Source organism: Lissotriton helveticus, chromosome 10 (assembly GCF_964261635.1).
Source record: "Lissotriton helveticus chromosome 10, aLisHel1.1, whole genome shotgun sequence".
Lineage (NCBI taxonomy): Eukaryota > Metazoa > Chordata > Amphibia > Caudata > Salamandridae > Lissotriton > Lissotriton helveticus.
Window position 1 is genome coordinate 85,505,587 of NC_136071.1, and position 22,647 is coordinate 85,528,233.

A 22,647-nucleotide genomic window follows, 5' to 3' on the forward strand; every position below is an offset into this window, starting at 1 on the left:
TTCTAAGTATCCAACCAGTCATTGACCAACTCAAATAAGGGCTTCTTATATGTTCTGGGGGACAGTAATGGTTGGTAAAACTAGATTTTATCAGAGCATGGATACAGGGACCCAGAAGGCATGTAGCATTCACCAAGAGGTTTTAGACTGACTAACAAAAACTTGACTTGGAGGAGAATGCCGCGCAGGCTTCACAGTCCCTGGATTCGTGTTCAGGGGACAAGCAGAGGTTGCACACCTCGTGTAGGTCCTTGTGTGGAAACTTAGCACCACACGTTGGACATTTTTTGAATGGAGTCCTTTCCATGGACTCCGGGCTGGACTACGTCGAGATGGGCCTCTTGGTCTCGTCGACGTAGCAGTTGGAAATCTTGTTGTTGACATCGAAACGCGTCGAAATGGAAGTGTAGCCGCGTTCGATAACAATACCGTCGAATTGGAAAGGGAATACGCGCCGAATATAACTTTCTTTGTCGAAGTCGATCCGGAGCGCTTCGATCCTCATCCGAACCCGATGGCGGAAAAAAACAATCTAAGGATGAAGCCGATGCCCATGCGCACTAGCACCCAGAGGAGTCATCATCGATCTCGTGACGACAAAGACTTCTCCAAGAGAAAAACAAGTGCAATCATCCGAGCCCAACACCAGATGGCGATCTATTCATAAATGTACCATCTGCAGCCTATATGCCTCGAACAGGTATTTAAGTTTAGATTTAAGGAAAAAGCTTGGCACACCTGGCAGACTGTGATGTGTGTGATGACAAGAACATAACGTCACAAAAACACAGTAGGTCTTGTTGACTTGGCTTTTTGTACTGCAGGTCCTGAAAAAGGTTTGCTACAACCAGGAGATGCTAAAGTATTGCACTGACTTACTGAAAGGGAGCAAAGGTACAGTAGCTGTGTAGATGGGATTAAGAGTACAATTTTACCACTGGGAAGAGATAACAGTGGACCAGGGGGAATTTTCCATCACAGCCCACATTTATTGCCTGGAGTTTCATCTCACACTGAGTATCCCAAAATATCACCCTCCCCCTCCCCCCCATCAACTAGGAACACCTACGGCTGCTGCAAGAAGTGCAGACATTGCTCCAGAAGAAAGGAATAAGTAAGTCATAGTTTTGAGGCAGCAAACCCTTAGCTTGGACTCTTATGGCTTTACCGCAAATGTTGCCCCAGAACCCTCTTCGAGTGAGTTTATGGAGTTTGACTTTCTTTTAAGGACTGCTGAGAATGCTGGGGCAGATTTTTCCCCAGCTCTCGCCTGGTGCCACTGAAACCATATACTACCCGTCTAGGCCTGGAGTGGTAGCACTGCCTTGGTTGTGTCTGGGCACTCCTACTTTTTCGACCACAGCATCCACCAGATAACGGAAAATAGGTTTGTTGTTGAAAAGAACACTGAGAAAGTGTGGCTGGCCTTCAGAGCAAAAGACCAAGACTCTGAACTAGTTAGGTCCCTGAAGAAGGATGAACATGTTTGTCCCAATGTGTGATAGCAGCATGCAGGGCGCATCTGATGTTTGCATTTGAGATAATTTTGTCTTTCTTTGACCAACACCTTGCCTCTTTTGCAAGGGGAATCTCAGAATGGTTTACCACTGTTCCACGTACCTCCAGTAATACATGTCATACTTGGATAACAGGCCAAATACATTCTCAATCGGCCAAGCTGCTCTGATCAGGAATTATTAAGAACAGGGGCAGCCCAAAACCACCTGGAACTTGTGGCACGTAAAGACATAAAAACAAAGGTTCTGAGTGGGGAGACGAGTGATAATCACAAAATTCAAAGCAAATCAACAATGGAATGATTCATTTGAAATAGGAAAAGGCTGGACCCATTCATTCAATATGAACTGTATTGTTTGTATAAACAGTTCAAAAGCTTTTTCAGTCAAGTGCTCATGTGATCACACAGTGAGTAAGAACAGTGAAAACGTATGTATAAAACAAATGAAGATTAAATGATATTTAGAAGTCAAGTAGTAAGTAATTTTCAGGTCTAGGGACTAAATGGCTAAAGAGTTCAATTTTAAATTCATTTGCTATGGCTGTAGAGCTATCCAAGAATTCAATTTGAATGCGAGTAAAGAAGGAATCAAATGCCATGGCAGCTTTAAGGGTCCAAGGTCCGGCAGGAATGTATAATTCCTTCAGTGTTCAGAGCACCATCTGATCAATTAATCCATGGGCCTAAAAATTACTCAATCACACTTCGAGATAGTGTTCCATTTTCTTGTTTTACACACACTTTAAATGTTCTTACTCACTGTGTGATCACATGAGCGCTTCACTAAAAGAACATTTGAACTGTTTACATAAACAATATAATTCATACTGAATGAAGCGGTCCAGACTTTTCCAATTGCAAAAGATTCATTTAACTCTTTTGCCAGTAGCATCAATTCACTTACTTTACTTATCTGGAAGTGGGCCACTTCACTAACAGGCGCAAACACTTTTCCTGGCTAAATGGACTACCATGGAATTGGGCAACAAAGTACCCTCAAGCATAAGTGATCCTAAAGGACTGCTTTTTATTTTGGTCTCCAGCCCTGAAGTGATCACCCTGGGTTTTATGGAGTCCTTAGTTTTCTGCCAAGCACCCGATCATATTCTTAAGCATCAGCAAGAACTTCACTGAGAGCTCTGTTATTGAGAGCATCTTTAGTAAGTATTACTCCACCACATTTAGTTTAACTTTATAGTGGTTACCCACCCTTTGGAGAACTAAATGATAATAAGCAGCATCATCCAGTGGGAAAGGCTTATTCAAGGATAGGGCTCCAAACAAGGGTCTTTCCTGTGAGGTCTTCTAAATCAAAGTCATACCTGGGGTCATTCCCATTATCGTTGGGATGGCTCCTCCCAAGGGTCCAGAAGATCCTCTGAAGGTTTAGTAGCAGAATCTACATGAGCTGGTGACTGCAGTGGTGGGATACTCTGTGGGCCAATTTTTCATTAAGATAGTGGTTCTAAGCTCTTCCAACACGGCCTCTGCACATGTGAGCCTTCTCATCTTTCAGTGGGACTGACCAGGTAATGCAGGTTGTGTGTGTGGGGGGGTGCTATGTGCTAAGTCAATGCATATTTTTCTTTCTCTTACAGCTCTTCTGATTGTGTGAGCTCACTCAGCATCTAGGTCAGTTCCCAAGCAGACTTCAGAATCAACCTTAGGGCTGGATTCCTGCCAACCAGGTACCCAGGGCCTATGTTATTTCCCTAAAGAACAAGTTACTTACCTTCGGTAACGATATATCTGTAAGAAACAGTAGTTAGTATTCGATTCCTTACCTTAGAATATCCCCAGGCGTCAGTCTGGATCCGGAAACTTTTGCGTAGCAGTACCCCTGCGCGTCGGTAGGCGTCGTCTGCAGGCGTCTCCTGCGGCTCCGCGTCCGTCGTCGGCGTCGTGATGACGTCGCTGGAGTATATAGACGCCGCCTCCGCGCGCTGACGTCAGTTCTTTGTACATAGCTTTTCCGCGCCAGAACACGCAGAGCCATGCGAGAACCAACACTGGTGCCATTTGAAACTAGGGCCCTGAAAGGGAAGTCCTTAACCCTAGGTATCAGTTCGCAGAACGGGGAGGATGGGCGGGGCGGTAAGGAATCTAATACTAACTACTGTTTCTTACAGATATATCGTTACCGAAGGTAAGTAACTTGTTCATCTGAAAGAAACAGGTTAGTATTAGATTCCTTACCTTAGAATAGATACCCCAGCAATACCAACCCCGGTGGTGGGTCTGCGAACCGATACAATCCTACACCAGAAAGTCCTGGAGGACCGAACGGCCAAAGAAGCCATCCCTCCGGACTTGACTGTCCAGGCAGTAGTGCCTCGCAAAGGTGTGCAGCGAGGCCCACGTAGCCGCCTGGCAAATGTCCTGCAAGGGGACTCCCCGGCCCAGGGCAGTAGTAGCCGCCGTGGCCCGAGCGGAATGGGCCCTCAGCCCAACAGGAGGCTCCTTCCGAGCCAAAGAGTAGCACGCTTTGATGCAGAGAACGACCCACCGAGAGATGGACCGTTTATGTACCGCCCGTCCCTTCTTCGTACCCACGTAGCCAACAAACAGTTGGTCATCCACCCGGAACTGGCGTGTGCGATCCATATAAAATGAAAGCGCACGTTTTGGGTCCAGACGATGGAGCCACTCTTCATCCTTTGAAGGATGCGGAGGCGGGAAGAAGGAGGGTAAGGTGATGGACTGCCCGATGTGAAAAGCAGAGACTACTTTGGGCAGGAAAGAAGGTCTAGTTCTCAGAACCACCTTGTCTGGATGAATGGACATGAAAGGAGGTTTGACAGAAAGAGCCTGGAGCTCACTCACTCTCCTGGCAGAGGTGATGGCAACCAGGAAGGCCGTCTTTAAAGTCAGGAGACGGAGAGGACAGGAATGAAGTGGCTCGAAGGGAGCACACATCAAGAAAGTCAGAACCAGGTTCAAGTCCCACTGAGGCATCACAAACGGGACAGGTGGATACATGCGAGTGATGCCCTTCAAGAATCTTGTCACAATAGGGGACTTGAACAAAGAAGGTTGATCAGGCAGCCTCAGAAAGGCAGAAAGGTAGCCCTTGATAGTGCCCAGAGCAGAGCCCTGCTGGGCAAGAGAGAGAAGAAAGAGGAGAAACTCGGTAAGAGGGGCAGAAAGAGGATCCACAGCCTTTGCTGTGCACCATGCCACAAATCTGTTCCACCGGCAGGCGTATACAGACTTCGTGGAGGGACGCCTGGCTGCCATAATCACATCACAGACTTCAGGAGGCAAGTCGAATGGCCTCAACTGTCGCCGCTCAATCTCCACGCATGGAGGTGGAGGCTGGACAGGTTCGGGTGGAGGACCGTCCCCTGCTGCTGCGACAGAAGGTCCTCCTGAAGGGGCAGGCGGATCGGGGGACCGACTGACATGCTGAGTAGCTCGGGATACCAGTATCTTCGAGCCCAGTCCGGAGCCACAAGGATGACTTGGGCCCGGTCGCGCCTGATCTTCAGCACTCTGGGCAGAAGTGGTATAGGCGGAAAGGCGTATAACAGACCGCAACTCCACTCGCGCCGAAAGGCGTCGCCGTGAGAGTGCCGTCTTGGAAACTCCAACGCGCAGAACTGATGACATTGCGCGTTCTCTTCTGTGGCGAATAGATCTAACCAAGGCTCTCCCCATCGCAGAAAGAGGCCTTGCGCCACGTCCGAGTTCAGACGCCATTCGTGATCCATCGAGCACCGACGGCTGAGTTCGTCCGCCCTGGCGTTCAGAGAACCTGCCAGGTGTTGAACCGTCAGAGTCACGCCCTGACGTTCCAGCCATTGCCAGAGACGCAGGGCCTCCTGGCAAAGGGTCCACGACCCCACCCCGCCTTGTTTGTTGCAGTACCACATGGCGGTGGTGTTGTCCGTGAACACCTGCACTACACTCCTGTTGACAAAGGGGAGGAATGCCTTCAGTGCCAGACGAATCGCCCGTAGCTCCAACAGGTTTATATGGAGCCGGGACTCCGCCGGAGACCAGATGCCTCTGATCTCTGCCTCTCCCAAGTGGCCTCCCCAGCCCTGGAGGGACGCATCCGTCACAACAACGTGCTCCGGCTGGGGAAGGGAGAGGGGTCTGCCTCTGACCCAGTCGCGGTCCGTAAGCCACCACTGCAGTTGTCTCGCAGTGCCCTCCGAGATCAAGACATGGTCGTACAAGTTGCCCTGATGCTGGGCCCACTGAAACTTCAGGTCCCACTGCAGAGCCCGCATCCGCCACCGGGCGTGATGCACCAGAAGGATGCAGGAAGTCATCAGCCCCAGTAGCCGCAGCGTCAACCTGACCGAAACCCGGGATAACGGCTGGAAGATGGGAATCAAAGCCTGTATATCCTGGACCCGCCGTTCCGGTGGATAGACCCGAAACTGCGCCGAGTCGAGAACCGCTCCGATGAAAAGGAGCTTTTGGGAGGAACACAGGTGTGATTTCGGCACATTGATAGAAAACCCCAGCCCATGCAGGAGGTCTGCCGTCATCTGAAGGTGGTGGACGACTGTCTGGGGCGAGCCCGCCTTCAACAACCAGTCGTCTAGATAGGGGAAGACTGACACCCCTGATCTGCGCAGATGGGCTGCGACCACCGCCATCACCTTTGTGAACACCCGTGGGGCGCTGGTAAGGCCGAAGGGGAGCACGATAAACTGAAAATGCTCCTGGCCTACCGTGAACCGCAGGTAACGCCGGCAGGACGGGGATGTGAAAATACGCATCCTGCAAGTCCAACGCTACCATCCAGTCTTGCGGGTCTAGAACAGCCAAGACCTGAGCCAATGTCAACATCTTGAACTTCTCCTTCCGGAGGAAGCCGTTGACGTTCCTTAGGTCCAAGATAGGACGTAGACCCCCTTTGTCCTTCTTGGGCACCAGAAAGTAGTGGGAATAGCAACCACATCCTACTTCTGGCCCAGGAACGCGCTCGATGGCCCCCTTGGCCAAGAGGGCCGTAACTTCCTCCTGCAGAAGTGTCAAGTGGTCCCCCGACACACGGTGGTTCTGCGGTGGCATGGCTGGAGGAGTGGTCTCGAAGGGGAGGGAGTAGCCCCTTCGGACGAGCTGCAGCACCCACCTGTCCGATGTTATTGTGTGCCAGTGGGAGAGGTGATGGCGAACCCTGCCGCCCACCGGCGTCACATGGGCCTGAAAGCACGGACTAGGAGGCTTTAGAAGCGGAAGCTGCGGGGGGAGGTGTGGACTGACCTCGCCGCTGTCCCCGACCGCGACCACGGCGGTTCCCACAGCCGCCGGCGCGTTGAGAAGCCTGTTGCGGCGCGTGGCTGGCAGCACGTGTGGGACCGCCCCTTCCGTGGCCACGAAAGGAGCAAAACGAACCCGTTTGCTGGCGCTGGGTCGAGAGACCCAAGGACTTGGCCGTGACCCTGGAGTCCTTGAAGCGTTCCAGCGCGTGGTCCGCTTTGTCGCCAAACAGGCGACTGCCATCAAACGGCATGTCCATCAATGCATTCTGGACATCTGCCGAGAAATTGGCGGGTCTCAGCCAGGCGTGGCGACGAATCGCCACCGCCGTGGACATCGCCCTGCCCAGTGAGTCGGTCGTATCAAGACCACACCTTATGGAGTATCTTGCTGCGTCTCGGCCTTCAATCATAGCCTTGCCGAGCTTAGCCCGTACCTCCAGCGGGCATTCAGGCAGCAGTTCCGCGACCGTATCCCACAGAGAGTGGGTGTAGCAGCCTAAGAGGCACGCGGTGTTGCAAGACCGCAGTCCCAGACTCAGGGACGAAAAGACCTTCTTACCATACTGGTCGTACCTCTTAGATTCCCGGTCGGGCGGGGCCGACGGGAATGCGGACTGGGAAGTCGAGGCCTGGATCACCAGGCTCTCAGGGGTGGGATGGGTGGACAAGAACTTTGGGTCATCCGTACACTGACGGTGGCGTCTGGCCACGTTCCTATCAACAGGCGAACCTGAGGGGGCGGCACCGTGGGTTGCCCCGATGGAATCGGCGTCGGAGAGGCCGGTGGACCAGCCGGCGTCGACCCTGAAGGCCCCTGCGGCGCCGGGGCCGGAGCCGTCGGCGACGTCGGGGCCGGAGCACCCGACGGCGTCGAGGCAGGAGCACCCGAACCGCTAGGGCCCCCGGACAGGACCACCGGGCCCGCAGGCCCCGTCGGAGGAGACAGTGCCCTCATGGCCATGAGGAACGCCTCTATCTCTTCGGGCGCCGCGCCTTGCCCAGGGACCGTAGGGTATGGAGCAGGTCGCGCCGGCGACTCACGCGGAGCCGCGGGGGTGGGGCCACCCGAACCCCCGGCCGCGTCGGGGGGGGAGTCGGGGGTACGATGACGACGCCCCGACTTCTTGTGCTTCCTACCTGAGGAACCAGAGGAATGGTGATGACTCTCGGAGCGCTCGTGACGGCTCCGCGACCGCTCCCTCGATCGCTCCCTGGACCTCCGTCCGGACCGGGACCGCTCTCGACGCGGGGCCGACACCCGGAACTCGAGTAGCTTGCGGGACCGCTCCCGTCTAGCTTTATTCGTCAAGGCCCGGCAATCGACGCAGGCGTCCACGTTGTGGTCCGGGCCCAGGCACCGGAGGCAGAGTCGGTGATGGTCCGTGACCGACATCGTGCGGTCACAGCCGTCACAATTCTTAAAACCGGGCATCCTACCGGCACCTTAAGAGTAACAGAAAGATTCAAAAACTTTGGTCAAAAGACCGGAGTACTGCTCTTCGGATCTGCGCTAACTGGCGCGGAAAAAAGAAGAACGGACGTCAGCGCGCGGAGGCGGCGTCTATATACTCCAGCGACGTCATCACGGCGCACGACGCCGACGACGGACGCGGAGCCGCAGGAGACGCCTGCAGACGACGCCTACCGACGCGCAGGGGTACTGCTACGCAAAAGTTTCCGGATCCAGACTGACGCCTGGGGATATTCTAAGGTAAGGAATCTAATACTAACCTGTTTCTTTCAGATCTGCATTGCTACAAAACCCAATGGTACTCTTTGGCCACATGCAAGTCCCTTGTACATGGTACCAAGGGCACTGTGGCCAGGGAAGGCCTCCAGGGCTGCAGCACGTATTGTGCCACACTTAAGAAGCCCTGTACCTTTACAGACACATACACAAGCCACTGCCCCAGCATAGGTAAGCCAGCTCTCTAGCTGGGCGCACTATACCAGTGGTGAGGCTACAGGTACATGAGCTCCGACACCCTACTGTGTCTAAACCAATTCTTAGACATTGTTAAGTGCAGTAATGCCATTAAGAGTATATGGTGCTGGGAGTTTGTCATTACAAACTCCTCCGCATCATAATGGCTTTACTGAAAACTGGGAAGTTTGATACCAAACTTCTCAGCACATAATACCCACAGTGATGCCAGTGTGGGATTTAATGAAAAATGCACTCAGAAGGTATCTTAGAGACGCCCCCCTAAAAAACGACCCAAGTCTTCTGTCCTGCCTGAGTGGCTGCTCCCCAGCTGCCACCACCAGATGTGTTTCTGGATCCCTTGGTCGAGAGCCTGCTGCTCTTGGCGGTCTGGAACAATGTAAGGAATATGCTACTTACCAGTATGCATCTGTTCTTGGCATAGAGGGCTGCAGAGTGGTACATTTATGAATAGATCGCCATCTGGTGTTGGGCTCGGATGATTGCACTTGTTTTTCTCTTGGAGAAGTCTTTGTCGTCACGAGATCGATGACTCCTCCTCTGGGTGTTAGTGCGCATGGGCATCGGCTCCATCCTTAGATTGTTTTGCCATAGTAGGGTTAGATGGAGTAGTGTAATAGAATACAGAAAGAGATGCCCATGTAAGTGTATCTAAATAAGATAATGTTGGGACAGACACAGGTTTCCGGGGAGGCATGGAGGGCATGTACCACTCTGCAGCCCTCTATGCCAAGAACAGATGCATACTGGTAAGTAGCATATTCTGTTCGAGGCATATGGGCTGCAGATGGTACATTTATGAATAGATTATACAGCAGTTACCTCCTAGCGGTGGTCACCAGTGTCTGTCGCAACCGTTTGAAATAAAGTTTTTAATACAGCTTGGCCCACTCTGGCTTGTGTAGCCTGCACATCAACACAGTAGTGTTTTGTGAAGGTACGTGGTGTAGACCAAGTTGCTGCTCTGCATATGTCATCTAGGGGAATGTTTCCTAAGAATGCCATAGATGCTCCTAGCTTACGTGTGGAATGAGCTCTAGGAGGAACAGTTAATGTTCTCTTTGCTTTTATGTAACATATTTGTATACATCTTACAATCCATCTGGCAATGCCCGCTTTAGAGATAGGATTGCCCTTATGTGTTGGGGGAAACACTACAAATAGTTGTTTAGTTTTCCTAAAATTTTGTGTCCTTTCTATGTAGTACAAAATTGCCCTTTTGACATCTAATGTATGTAGGGCCCTTTCTGCTACCGTCTGTGGTTTTGGGAAAAAGACTGGTAGTTCCACTGGTTGATTGATGTGAAATGCTGAAATTACTTTAGGCAAGAACTTTGGGTTTGTTCTAAGAACCACTTTATTCTGGTGTAACTGTAGGAATGGTTCTTGTATTGTCAATGCCTGTAATTCGCTTACTCTCCTGAGGGAGGTAATGGCTATAAGGAAGGCCACCTTCCATGTAAGGAATTGTATTTCACACCTATGCATAGGTTCGAAAGGTGGTCCCATTAGTCTGGTGAGCACTATGTTGAAGTTCCAGACCGGGGAAGGTGGTAATCTTGGTGGAATGACTCTTTTAAGGCCTTCCATGAAGGCTTTGATTGCTGGCACTCTAAACAGGGATAGGTGTTGCCTGTTTTGTAGGTACGCTGCTATAGCTGCTAGATGTACTCTGATAGATGTGTACGCAAGATTACATTGCTGTAAGTGTAGTAAATAGCAAATAATATCTTTTGTTGATACGTCCAGAGGGTTGATGTTATTACTGGTACAGTATACAGCAAACCTTTTCCACTTCGCTGCGTAGCATGCTCTGGTGGTGGGACGTCTCGCCTGCTTAATGATCTCCATACAGTTTGGGGGTAGATCTAAGTATCCAAATTCTAGGATTTCAGGAGCCAGATCGCTAGGTTCAGTTGTTTGGGATGTGGGTGCATTATTTCTCCATGGTTCTGTGTAAGGTGCATGGCTAAAATTCTTAGCTTTTGGTGTGGCACCTGTGAGAGTTGCAGGAGCGTGGTGAACCACGGCTGTCGTGCCCACGTGGGTGCTACTAGTATCATGGTCATTGAGTGTTGTTGCAGCTTTCGGACCACTAATGGGATTAGTGGGAGAGGGGGAAAAGCGTATGCAAATTTGTTGGACCAATTTATCCATAACGCATTGCCCTGCGACAGGTGGTGTGGGTACCTAGATGCGAAGCTTTGGCATTTTGCGTTCTGATGAGTGGCAAAGAGATCTATCTCTGGTTGTCCCCATCTTTGGAAGAATGGCTGCAGTATTTGGTGGTGCAGTTCCCATTCGTGTATTTGTTCTGACTGTCTGCTTAAGATGTCTGATATCTGATTTTGAACTCCTGGTAGGTGTTCGGCTAATAGATAGATGTTTTGAGGAATGGCCCATCTCCAGATTTCCTGCGCTAGTCTGGATAGTTGGAGAGAGTGCATCCCCCCCTGTTTTTGAATATAATACATTGCTGTCATGTTGTCTGTTCTGATCAGGACTGCTTTGTTGATAACGTGCATTTGAAAGGCTTTCAATGCTAGAAACACTGCTAGTAGTTCTAGATGATTGATGTGCAGTCTTTTTTCCTGCACACTCCATCTTCCCTGTACTGTATATTTCTCCATATGCGCTCCCCATCCAGTGAGCGATGCATCCGCTGTTATTATCACCTGTGGAATTGGTTCTAGGAACGACCGCCCCTTGGCAATGTTTGTTGTGTTCCACCACTTCAGAGAGCGGTGTGTGCGGTCGTCTACCAACACCAGATCTGTAATCTGTCCTTGAGCCTGATTCCACTGTGTCGCTAAGCATTCTTGCAGCGGACGCATTTGTAGTTTGGCATATGGTATTAGCAGTATGACATCATCCCTAATAGCTGCATGAACACTCGCGCTGTTAGTGAGTGTTGTGGTTGAAATTTTTGAATGACTGTAGGCATTGTTTGGATCCTGACTGGATTGGGGTATACTTTGGCTTTTTCTGTGTCTATAGTAGCCCCTAGATATTGTTGAACCTTGCTTGGTTGCAAGTGTGACTTTGTGTAGTTCACCGTAAACCCTAGCTGGTGCAGCAGCTGAATTGTCTTTTGTGTGTTCTGAAGACATTCTTCTTGTGACTTGGCCTTTATTAGCCAGTCGTCCAAGTAAGGGAAGACATGTATTTGTTGTCTTCTTAGGTAAGCTGCAACCACTGCTAGGCATTTTGTGAACACTCTTGGTGCCGTTGTGACCCCAAATGGAAGGACTTTGAATTGATAATGTTGTCCTTCTACCATAAACCGGAGGTATTTCCTGTGGGCTTTGTGAATAGGGATATGAAAGTAAGCGTCTTTTAGATCCAGTGTAGAAAGAAAGTCCCCTTTCTTCAGTAAAGGAAGTACTTGTTGGAGCGTGACCATGTGGAAATGTTCCGAATTTATGTATGCATTGAGAGGTCTGAGGTCTAGTATTGGCCTTAGAGACCAGTCTTTTTTGGGGATTAGGAAGTATAGGGAGTATACTCCTGTTCCTTGTTGGTGTTGTGGAACCTTCTCTATGGCATGCTTTTCTAGTAGGGATAGTACTTCTTGTTTTAACAGTGTTAGGTGATCTTGACGCTGTTTGGGGGGGATGTTTGGTGGGGTAGCTGTGAGTTCCAGGCAATTACCATGTTGGATAATTTGTCTCACCCACCTGTCTGATGTGATGTTTTCCCAGACGGGTAGGAACTGTGATAGGCGTCCCCCGACCGCTGTTATATGGTCTGGGGGAGCTGTATGAAGTCACTGCTTTGGGGTTGGAGAGTTGCGGTTGTTGTTGTTTCCGCGACCTCTACCCTTGTTGTTGTTACCTCTGTAACTGCCTCTAGAATTACCTCTGGGTGATGTTGGTGTAAAAGAGGTTGGTTGCTGGCTTGTACCTGTATTTTTGGATCCTCCTCTATAGGTGGACCTACGAAGGGAACCTCTTTGAGTTGGCTGTTGCAATGCTCCCATTGATTTAGCCGTTTCCGTATCTTTTTTCATCTTTTCTAAGGCCTCATCTGACCCTGAGCCGAAAAATGTTTTCTCATCAAAAGGTTGGTTCAATAATGATGTTTGTACCTCTTGTTTGAACCCTGAAACTCAGCCATGCATGTCTTCTTAGCATGATGCTTGTGTTTATGGATCTTGCTGCAGTGTCTGCTGCGTCTAGGGCGCACTTAATGGAAGTATTAGTTATTATCTTTCCCTCTTGTATGAGTTGATCTGCCTTCTTTTGATGTTCTTTAGGGAGATGCATGATGAGTTTTTCTAATTCATCATAATGAGCTCTGTCACACCGTGCAAGTAGCGCTTGCGTATTAGCTATGCGCCAGCTGTTTGCCGCTTGGGATGCTACTCTCTTGCCGGAGGCATCTATTAGCTTAGACTCTTTGTCAGGAGATGGAGCTTCTCCTGTAGTTAAAGAGTTTGCTCTCTTACGAGCGTTTGTGACCACTAGTGAGTCCCGAGGAATTTGTCCCTTGATAAATATTGGGTCTTTTGGAGCTGCCTTATATTTTTTTATCAATTCTCGGGTTTAATACCTTAGCCCTCACCGGGTCTTTGAATATTTCTGATGTGTGATTGAGGAGACCCTTAAGCATTGGTAGTGTTCCTGATGTTCTTTGTGCAGCAGGTAGTGTTTCTAACAGGAAATCCTCTATTTGAGGTTCTGCATGTAGTTCTACCTTGTGGTATTTTGCTGCCCTATTAATTAGTTGTGCAAAACCTGTATTATCATCAGGTGGTGAAGGTTTTGAGGGATACAGTTCAGGGTCGTTAGCATTATCTGACCCTACATTATAATCTTCCCATGGGTCTGCATCCTCTGGGACCGTGTCTTCATCATCCCTAGGATGTTCTCCCTCTCCTGTGTCACTTTCTACATCTGTTATAGGTGTAGATGGGCGTGGTGCGAAAGGAGTAATTGGCTGAGTGTGAGGAAGAGGAGAAGAGGGTGTGTCTTTAGGTTGTGGAGAAAGGAGAGGAGTTGTATTCGTCCCATTGTTCTCTTCTTAGGAGGAGGAGTTTTGTCGTCCAACTGTTCATTCTTCCTCTTTTTAGGTAGTTCTGTCACTACCTTGCCAGTTTGTGGATCAATAAACAAAGTCTTTTGTTTGGGATCTGTTTGATGCTCCTGTGTCGGTACCGAAGTTTTTGGTTCCGAAAGGTGCTTTTTCTTCTGACTGTCCATTTGTGTTTTCGGCACCGAAAGTTTATTCGAATCCGATATTTTCGGTGTCGAGGATGTCTTCGACGTCGAAGCATGTTTCGACTTCGAGCTTTCCTTTGTATGGAGCTTCGGAGTCGATGTCGAGGTGGGCCGCTTTTCGGATCCACCATGGTGGGAGACCCAGTGTTTCGGTTTCGTTGCCGGGCCCGAAGGCGGGGCGTCTGAAACTTTTTTCGGTTGTCTGACCGGGCTCGGAGGCGGGGTCGACACCGTGCGGGGTCGGTTCTTTGGTAAAGGGACGTTGTCACTCGCGGTTTGATGAACGTCGATTTCCTCGACGTCGGACTCGTCCGCTTCTGACCCCGCCTCGTCGTCCTCTTCTTCCTCCTCTTCGGGGTGCTGGTCCTCGAACAGCTCCGGGATTGCCTGTGACTGCATTCTCGATACCTCGTGTCTTCGGGCTCGACGGTTTCTAATCGTCGACTTGGAGGAGAATGCCACGCAGGCTTCACAGTCCCTGGATTCGTGTTCAGGGGACACGCAGAGGTTGCACACCTCGTGTAGGTCCTTGTGTGTAAACTTAGCACCACACGTTGGACATTTTCTGAATGGAGTCCTTTCCATGGACTCCGGGCTGGACTACGTCGAGATGGGCCTCCTGGTCTCGTCGACGTAGCAGTTGGAAATCTTGTTGTTGACGTCGAAAAGCGTCGAAATGGAAGTGTAGTCGCGTTCGATAACAATACCGTCGAATTGGAAAGGGAATACGCGCCGAATATAACTTTTATCGAAGTTGATCCTGAGCGCTTCGATCCTCATCCGAACCCGATGGCGGAAAAAAACAATCTAAGGATGGAGCCGATGCCCATGCGCACTAACACCCAAAGGAGGAGTCATCGATCTCGTGACGACAAAGACTTCTCCAAGAGAAAAACAAGTGCAATCATCCGAGCCCAACACCAGATGGCGATCTATTCATAAATGTACCATCTGCAGCCCATATGCCTCGAACATTCTGGGACGAGGTGCCAAGCCTCCTCCCCCAGGGCAAGGAAAGGCTTGCCACCTTTGTGAGCTACCCCAGACGTTTTCTGCTTCCAGCAACTGGCCCCCACAGGATTTGAACCCCAATTTGGGAGAGAATCGGCAGGAAAACCAAGTGAGGGAGGTGTGTCCAACTTTGCCAACCCCACCCCTCAGGTGGGGGAGGGGAGGTGAAGCTCAACTCTCAGTCCCCGCCATCTTGCAGATTGGGGGACCCAGCCAACCAGAGAGGCATATGCTCCCTCCCCCCTCCAGACTGGAGGTTGGCATAACAGGGGGTGTACCCAGCGCAAGGAAAGGACCCATTGGTCCCGACCTGTACCGCCCCCAAGTTTTGGTTTTAGGGGCAACCCTTAACCTTGCCTCCTCAGACAAGAACCGACCAAAAGAGAGAGGACCGAAGAAGCCGTGCTGAACTAAGAAGAGGACAACGTCCACTGACTTGGTCCTTAGCCCTGCCGGCCTGTCCCCAACTCGAACCAGCTCCAGCAAAATCTTGATGTGCCCTGCAGCCAGCAACCCCCCCCAAGAACCCAGAGGAACTGCCCTCCTTCCCAAACCAAGACTTTCTCGCCAAATCCGTGAGTCTTCACCAGACGCCAACAGCCCGTGTTAGAGTGGCCCAACACCACGAGGAGGTCTCCCTAGCGCTACGGATTTGAGATCCGGTGATCTCTGACCTGCCTCGAATCTCCAATTGATGCCTGCAGCCCCCTTCTGGAGGATCTACTGTCCGCGACCAGAGCTGGTAAGAAAAACCCAATGCCTAACGGCACCCTTGCACCAGACGTCCCATGGCCTTGGTTGGCCCTACCGGTGGTGTCCCAGCATCCCCAGGCATCCCAACTAGTGGTCACCTCCAGAAGATGTTCCTATCTGAGCCTGCAGTGTTTGTTGCAACCAGAGAATGCCCACTGAAATCCACAGGGCACCCGATGCCAAAAGAGCACCCAGCCGCCTTTGTGGGTGCACTTTGTGTGCTAATTCGGATCCCCTTTGCCTTGAGCCTAACACCAGGAGCTTTGCTCCCACAACCTTGTGGCCTGCTCGTGAGCAGTCACTAACCGGAGGGCCCCCTATCCCCCCATTGTCTAACATTGAGCCTCCGCACTCTGCACCCAGCCGCCCAGACAGAAGCACTGTCAGGTAGACTCCTTCCTTGACACTCTAAGTGCAAACACAGCTGAGCAACAGTGGACACAGAGTTAATTCTCAAACAAGTATAACCAACCAACCAACTATTGGGTGGGTTTCCAGTTCCCCATCCTGGCCAGAGAAACAGAGCTCAGTAATTTATCAATAGCAGATGAGCCAAGCATCTCATTAACCCAGCTACAGCAAGCAGGGTTGGGCAAAGGTCCGATTAAAGCAAATGCTGCAATTATTGCCTCAATACCAAGGGGCCAACAAGCAGATATTTTCAGAAAACTGAAAGACGCAACATTAGTTTGCACAACAAATTAAACATTCCATGGAGTTACCTATTGTGAATGCCCAGAAGTCTAGCAAAAAGAGCTAGGACGCTCCCCAAAGTGCACAAGGGGGCATACATTCAGGTTCTGTGTTGTCCCAACAATCATTTCATGTGGCTCAAACATCTTAACAGTATCTCAGACTCACCTGGCGGACAGCATTCAGATTTGGCAGGCCCAGCCCGGCCATGGAGCTTAGGGGCTGGTTAGGTAGTGCATTATTAGACGAGGGAAGCTTCATGTTTTGATTGGACATAAACAGGCTGTTTTGGGACTCTTCTGCTACAATGCCCTCCTAAACGGACAAAAAGACATGGAACACCAGCCAACAAGCAAAGGTAAAGGAGGAGAGGGTAGAGTCACAGACGGAACAGAAAACAATGCAAGAGGTGGAAGGGTGGGCAAGCAAGGAAACAGAAAAGATGTGAATTAGTATAATGTGTACAGTGAACACTAAAGATTAAACTGTAAGGTAATGAGAGCAGTACGGTGGACTATGTAGATATAAGAGTTATCACAAATAGAAGGACATGGCTCACATGTATTCACTTTGTTACAAGACCACCTCCCAAAGAGTTATCTACCAACATCCCCTTGAGCGCAATACAATAGTGCCTATCAGCACAGTAACGCACCACATGCATGATAATTTAACACAAAAAATAAGCTATAAGACCAAGAACAAGTCAGCTTTCCCCTACCAAGAAATTAGGGTACTGGCAAGTAACAACTATCTTGAGGTAATGCTTACATGTACTATTGGCAAATCCAATCGCTCAATCAGGTTGTAAACTACTACAACAAACCAAACCATGTAAAATGCCTTTTTAATATTTTGCTCCAGTTGCATAAGAGCACCAAGACAAGTGCAGCAGACAGTCAACCAAGCAAACATGGATTAGCATACCAAGAGATTATAATGTCCAATAAAAAAAGGGGACCCGGAGCCCTGCATTATTCATGGTAGCATCCCACCTGGGAGTCCAAGTATCATTACCCTTTAATGGAAAGGAATACCTACATTAAATCACACAAAAAATACTAAAAGTATGCCCATTCAGACCAGAAACATTGAAAGGCAGAAGTTGTGCAAACAGATGTGGGGAAAAAAGTCTCAAATAGAAAATTAGCCTCACATCTGTGCTAGATGAATGCGAGGAATCAACTTTCCTCAAGTCTTTAGCTGCACTTTGGTTTTAGCAGGAGCAGTGTACTAATGTGCACTGCCATATAGCGTTAGGCTCAGATGCCTGAAAGTTGCCTTTATTTAAAGTTGCCTTCAGACTTGAGATTTCTTGCGACTCCTCCCTTAGCCCACAATGGACCAGACCTTTTCATAGGGAAGGGGGAGGGGGAATAATGAAAGTAAACATCTTAGATAGCTTATAGGGAGGTAGGAGGGTGCATTTAAACTAGCAGCATACCAAGCTACAGATGGTTCCATAGCATTCTGTTTGCAGCTTCGGCGAATCATAAGCTCAGCAAAAACTGAAAAGTGGTGGCTAGAGTAGAACTTGATATTTGAGATACAGTTCTGTCAAATAAAGTCTCTTGAGGGGTTTGAATATCCATACTGAAGTGCTTAGTGTACTTGTATGTTACTGACTATGTAGCAGTTTTGAAGATCTATGCTATTAACATTTCATCTATTTGTAACGAGCATGCTCACCAACAGGCATCTTGGTGCTGAATAACAGATGTTTATTGTAACCCAACTCAATAGTACTCATTTTAATCAACCTCAGTTGGATGAAAGGCTCAGTGGACCCGCCAGATTTGAACCTGTGTCTATGAGGGCGAACACAGGCCCTTGCAGTGGACGCATGAGTCCACTGAGCCACAAGAACTGGCTTGGACTATTGGCACATTTCCTAAGGAGGTCATAGTTGCGCTCTTCTTTCTACTGTTATGTCGTGGGCACCAACTGCAGTGGTAACTTTATTTGAGCACAGCACGTTTCTATGTACTTATCAATCTTGAAATACAACCCTTGTAAATGGGGTTTCTTGGGTAAGGTTTCGCAAAAGCAACAAACAGTTGCTCCGTTTTGCAGATGGATTTTGTCCATTCAATGTAGTACATTAGTGCGCTTTTGACATTTGGTATGTAATGCTCTTTCTGTTAAGGTTTCCGGGTGTGGGAAGCATCGTTAACTCAGTGTTGTCCTTGACATGGAAACGAGATACCACTTTTGTAGAAATATTGGATCTGTGCTCATGACCCCTAACATAATTACTCCACTAGGAGCACTTGAAATTCACCAGCTTTCCTCTGATATAACGGCAACTAGGCTAACTTCCATGGCAGGTACTGCATGCCACAAAAGTGCTGCAGCTCAAACTGAGGTCCCATAATTCTTGTCAATACCACATTAATGTTACATGTAGGGCCGATGGAGCTACAGAAGGAATAACTCATTTAAGTACTTCATAAATGCTTTGATAGCAGTATTAAACCAATAAATTTGAAGGCAGCTTCAGAAGCCAAATGTAACCCAATAGGAGTGTATGCTAATCCAGGTTTTTAAAGGCACAAAAGGTAATACATGGATCTTTTAAGAGGTCATTCCCATTTAGTTAAACAGCAATGCACAAATCTTTTCAACTCAGCAGCATAGCAAACTGACAGTCAGCTTGCCTGACTCCTGAAGGATTAGCATGCACCGTTGCTTAAACTAAGTTGAAGATCTCATGTGCCAGATTGCTAAATTAATTGCCTTGAAAACTGGATGTCTGAGCGGACCTTGATGCTGAAGCGAGGAGGTCTGGTTTAATGGGTAACTTTTCAACCACATGGACAATCATTTCTAAAAGCATCGAATACCATGGCTAACTTACCCACTTTTAGCTGTGCCTAATGGATCAAGTATGTGTGATCCATTTTTGACAGCATCATTGAATTACAGGATTCATCTGTCACTCGTATATTTGTTGATGCATCCTGCTTAGCAGGCCTGCTAAGCGAGTGTTTATTCCGAGAAGGTGCTCCATTAGGAGCTGGACATGGCAGATTGTTTTAGCAAGAGCTGACAGCTAAGGCGAGCAAGTCACTAATGCAAAATGCCAGTACCGTGCCAGATGTCTGGAGATGTGGAAATTTGCGTCTTTGAGGTTAAGAGTCACCAACTGATCTCCTTTGCAGAGCAGAGGAATTAAATCATGTAGAGGATGTCATTTAAGTACTGTGATTGGATGTGCCGTTTGAGCGGCCCAAGGTCCAGAATGGGCTGCAATCCAAGATCCAGAATGGGTTAAAGACCAAGGGCCAGAATTGGCTGCAATCCAAGATCCAGAATGGGTTAAAGACCAAGGGCCAGAATGGGCAGCGAGCTATACCATTCTTCTGAGGAATAAGAAAGTACAGACAGTATACTCCTTTACCCTGCTGGATTGGGGGCATTGGCTTGATAGCACTGTTTCCGTGAAGTACGTGGACTTCCTATGGGTGGAGTTAATGTTACTGACATGTGGAATGTTCAGAAGTGTGGTGTGAAACTCCAAGCACTAACCTGGATGTACTGTTACCCCTGAATTCCCCAGAAGTATAGCACTTCTGGGTTTGTCCCACCTGCAAGAGTTGAAGCTGTTAGTACCGGCAAAGTAGCATTCACATTGCCTTGCATTTGTGAAGCAGCTTTCACCACCCCCAGGCCTCCCAGCAACTTCTTCCGCAGCTGGACCAAAGTCACAGACCCAATAGACTGACGCCCTCAACACCACCCAGCCCAACGCCGCAACCAACCTTGAATAGGCAGTCGAGCACTTCAACACCTGCATCACCAACATCACCAACGCCTCCGACCGAGTTGCCCCCATCAAACCAGGTAAAACCCACAGATCCACCAAACAAGGCAGCTGGTACACATAGGAACTAAGCACAATGAAACACAGCTCTGAACAATTGGAGAGAAGATGGCACACCAGCAGAGACAATAAAGACTGAGCCACTTTCAAGTCAGCGCTATACAGATACCCGCAGTGGCTCAAAGATGAAAACAAAAACAAATGCCCTTGCAGACCGCATCGAGTCTAGCACCAACCACACCAAGTAACTTCACCATTGTCAGGGTTCTTGTGGCCACTGCTACAGAGAGAGGGTGGAGCAGCAACAGACAGGGGCTGAATCCTAAGTGGTTCTTGGCAGTGGGGATACTGTGGAGAAGGGCTTGGTGGATCCCGGTGCCACCTTTGAACAGGTGGGAGCTAAGTATCTCTCGGAGTTTGGGCCTTTGACTCTAGAGGATTTTAGTAGGTTGGCACTTAGTATTCTGTCTGGGTCGCCGTTTGATCCGATCCCTCTAAAAATCTGGAAAGAGTTTGAGGCAGAGTTATTTCCCACACTCCGCATGGTCTGTAACCAGTTTCTTTCTACCGGAGTGGTTCCACCTGAATGGAAACAAGCATTGGTGACCCCTCTGCTAAAAAAAGCCCCCTCTCGATCCTGAGTTCTTGAAGAACTTTAGGCCTATCTCTCTTTTGCCCTTTCCTGCTTTAATTGTGGAACGGGTGGTTGCTGGTACTCTCTCCAAGCATTTGGAACAGCATAAACTCTTGGAGGAAGTCCAGTTTGGTTTCCGGACAGCCCATGGCACCGAGACAGCTTTGGTGACCATACTGGATGACCTGCGATGGTGGGCAGACATGGGTCAGGCAGCTGTGCTGATCCTGCTCGACCTGTCTGCCGCCTTCGACACGGTTAACCATGGGACCTTGCTGAGAAGGCTGAGAGGTGGGGGTTACGGGCAGCGTTTAGGTGGTTCCAGTCCTTTCTTCTGGATCGACAGCAAGCTGGGTCCCTCCCTCCTTACCAATCCGCCTTTACAAACAGCTCGCATGGCGTTCCACAGGGCTCGGCTATCAGCCCTATTTTATTCAACATCTATAGGAAACCACTGATTGCGGTCATCAAAGAACATAACATTGACATTGTAAATTATGCTGATGACACGCAGTTGATACTCTCCCTTGAGGGAGATCAATCTACTTCTTTGAAAGTGTTTCACAACTGCCTGCGAGATACGGCGCTCTGGTTGAAGGTCAATTCTCTGCAATTCAATGCAGGTAAAGCGGAGGTGCTTCATTGCCCTAGGGACAGGGTCCCGTCTGTGCTGCCCAGCAATTTTTGGCCTACTGACTCCTTCCCTTTGGTTCAGTCAGTGAATACGGCCCGTAACCTGGGCGTTATGTTTAATAGCAAATTTACTTTGGAATCTCAGGTTTCGAAAACGGTGGCAGGTTGCCTTGCCTCCATTAGATTGCTTAGGAAAATTCTCCTTTTGCTGCCTCCCCCAGCCCGGGCAGTATTGGTGCGCCGCACCATGCTCAATAGATTAGATTACTGTAATGCCCTGCTGCTCGAGTCCCCGAAATATCTGCTCAACAGACTTCCAGTCGGCCGCGGCCAAGTTAGCCCTTGGGTGGCCTAGAAGGTCCTCCTCCTCTATGGCTTTGGCTCAGCTGCACTGGCTCCCATTGAGACAGAGTCCAGTTTAAGTCTATCTGTTTGGTGTTTCAAGCCATTCATGGGCTGGGAACTGTTCCTTTGCAGAGGAAGTTTGCGTGGTACGTGCCTGTGCGAAACCTTCGCTCCTCATCGGCGAGACTGGTGAGGATACCTAGGTTCAAGAAACTTAAGGCAGGGGGTAGATCCTTTGGTGTAGCTGCAGCTAAACTGTGGAACGTACTCTCGTTGGAGCTCAGGCAAGCCACTGACCTCCTTTCTTTTAGAAGGAGATTAAAAACCTGGTTGCTTCCTATGATTTAGTTGGTGTTTAGTCACGGTTTTTCTTTCTGTCTGAGTCTGCGAACCAGGATGCCTGTTAGGTGACAGCGCACTTTATAAGCTAAAAATAAAGATACAGAATTCAGCGGCCAGATAGATCCTCGTTCTGCCGTAATGGGCCCTAATTACCCAACACCTGAGTATTCTTCACTGGTTCCCTGTTCAGAAAAGATGCCAATTGAAACTAATGGACGCCTAAAAAGCCCTCCTTATCGAAGAACCAGCATAAATTAACCACTGATTGAACTTCCACCAACCATCCAGAAACGTTTGCTCCGGGCCCTTGCATAGACACCATGCATCTGCTGTAGACACAGCAGTCAACCTTCTCACTTCTCGCCAAGCCCTGGAATGACCTCCACCTACGAACATCACACTTGCTGACAGTATTCAGGAAGTGATCTCATGCATGTGAGAGTGTGTCAGATGGCGAGAGACTTGAGTGTTGTGGTGAAGGCAATCTGTGTACTGGTGTAGGAATGAGGCT

The 22,647-nt window shown here is 49.2% G+C and overlaps 1 protein-coding gene across 10 annotated transcripts in view; it reads right to left on the reverse strand.

Moving 5' to 3' along the window:
• TNRC6A (trinucleotide repeat containing adaptor 6A) overlaps window positions 1–22,647 on the reverse strand; it is a 281,908-nt gene that overhangs the window by 93,616 nt on the left and 165,645 nt on the right. For 8 of the 10 annotated variants that reach the window (XM_078664812.1, XM_078664809.1, XM_078664811.1 and 5 more), the window contains one exon: window positions 16,528–16,674. The exons of the other annotated variants lie outside the window; for them this stretch is intronic. In XM_078664812.1, the coding sequence (XP_078520938.1) occupies window positions 16,528–16,674 (147 nt within the window). The remainder of the gene's footprint in view (window positions 1–16,527; window positions 16,675–22,647) is intronic. 10 annotated transcript variants of the gene reach the window in all.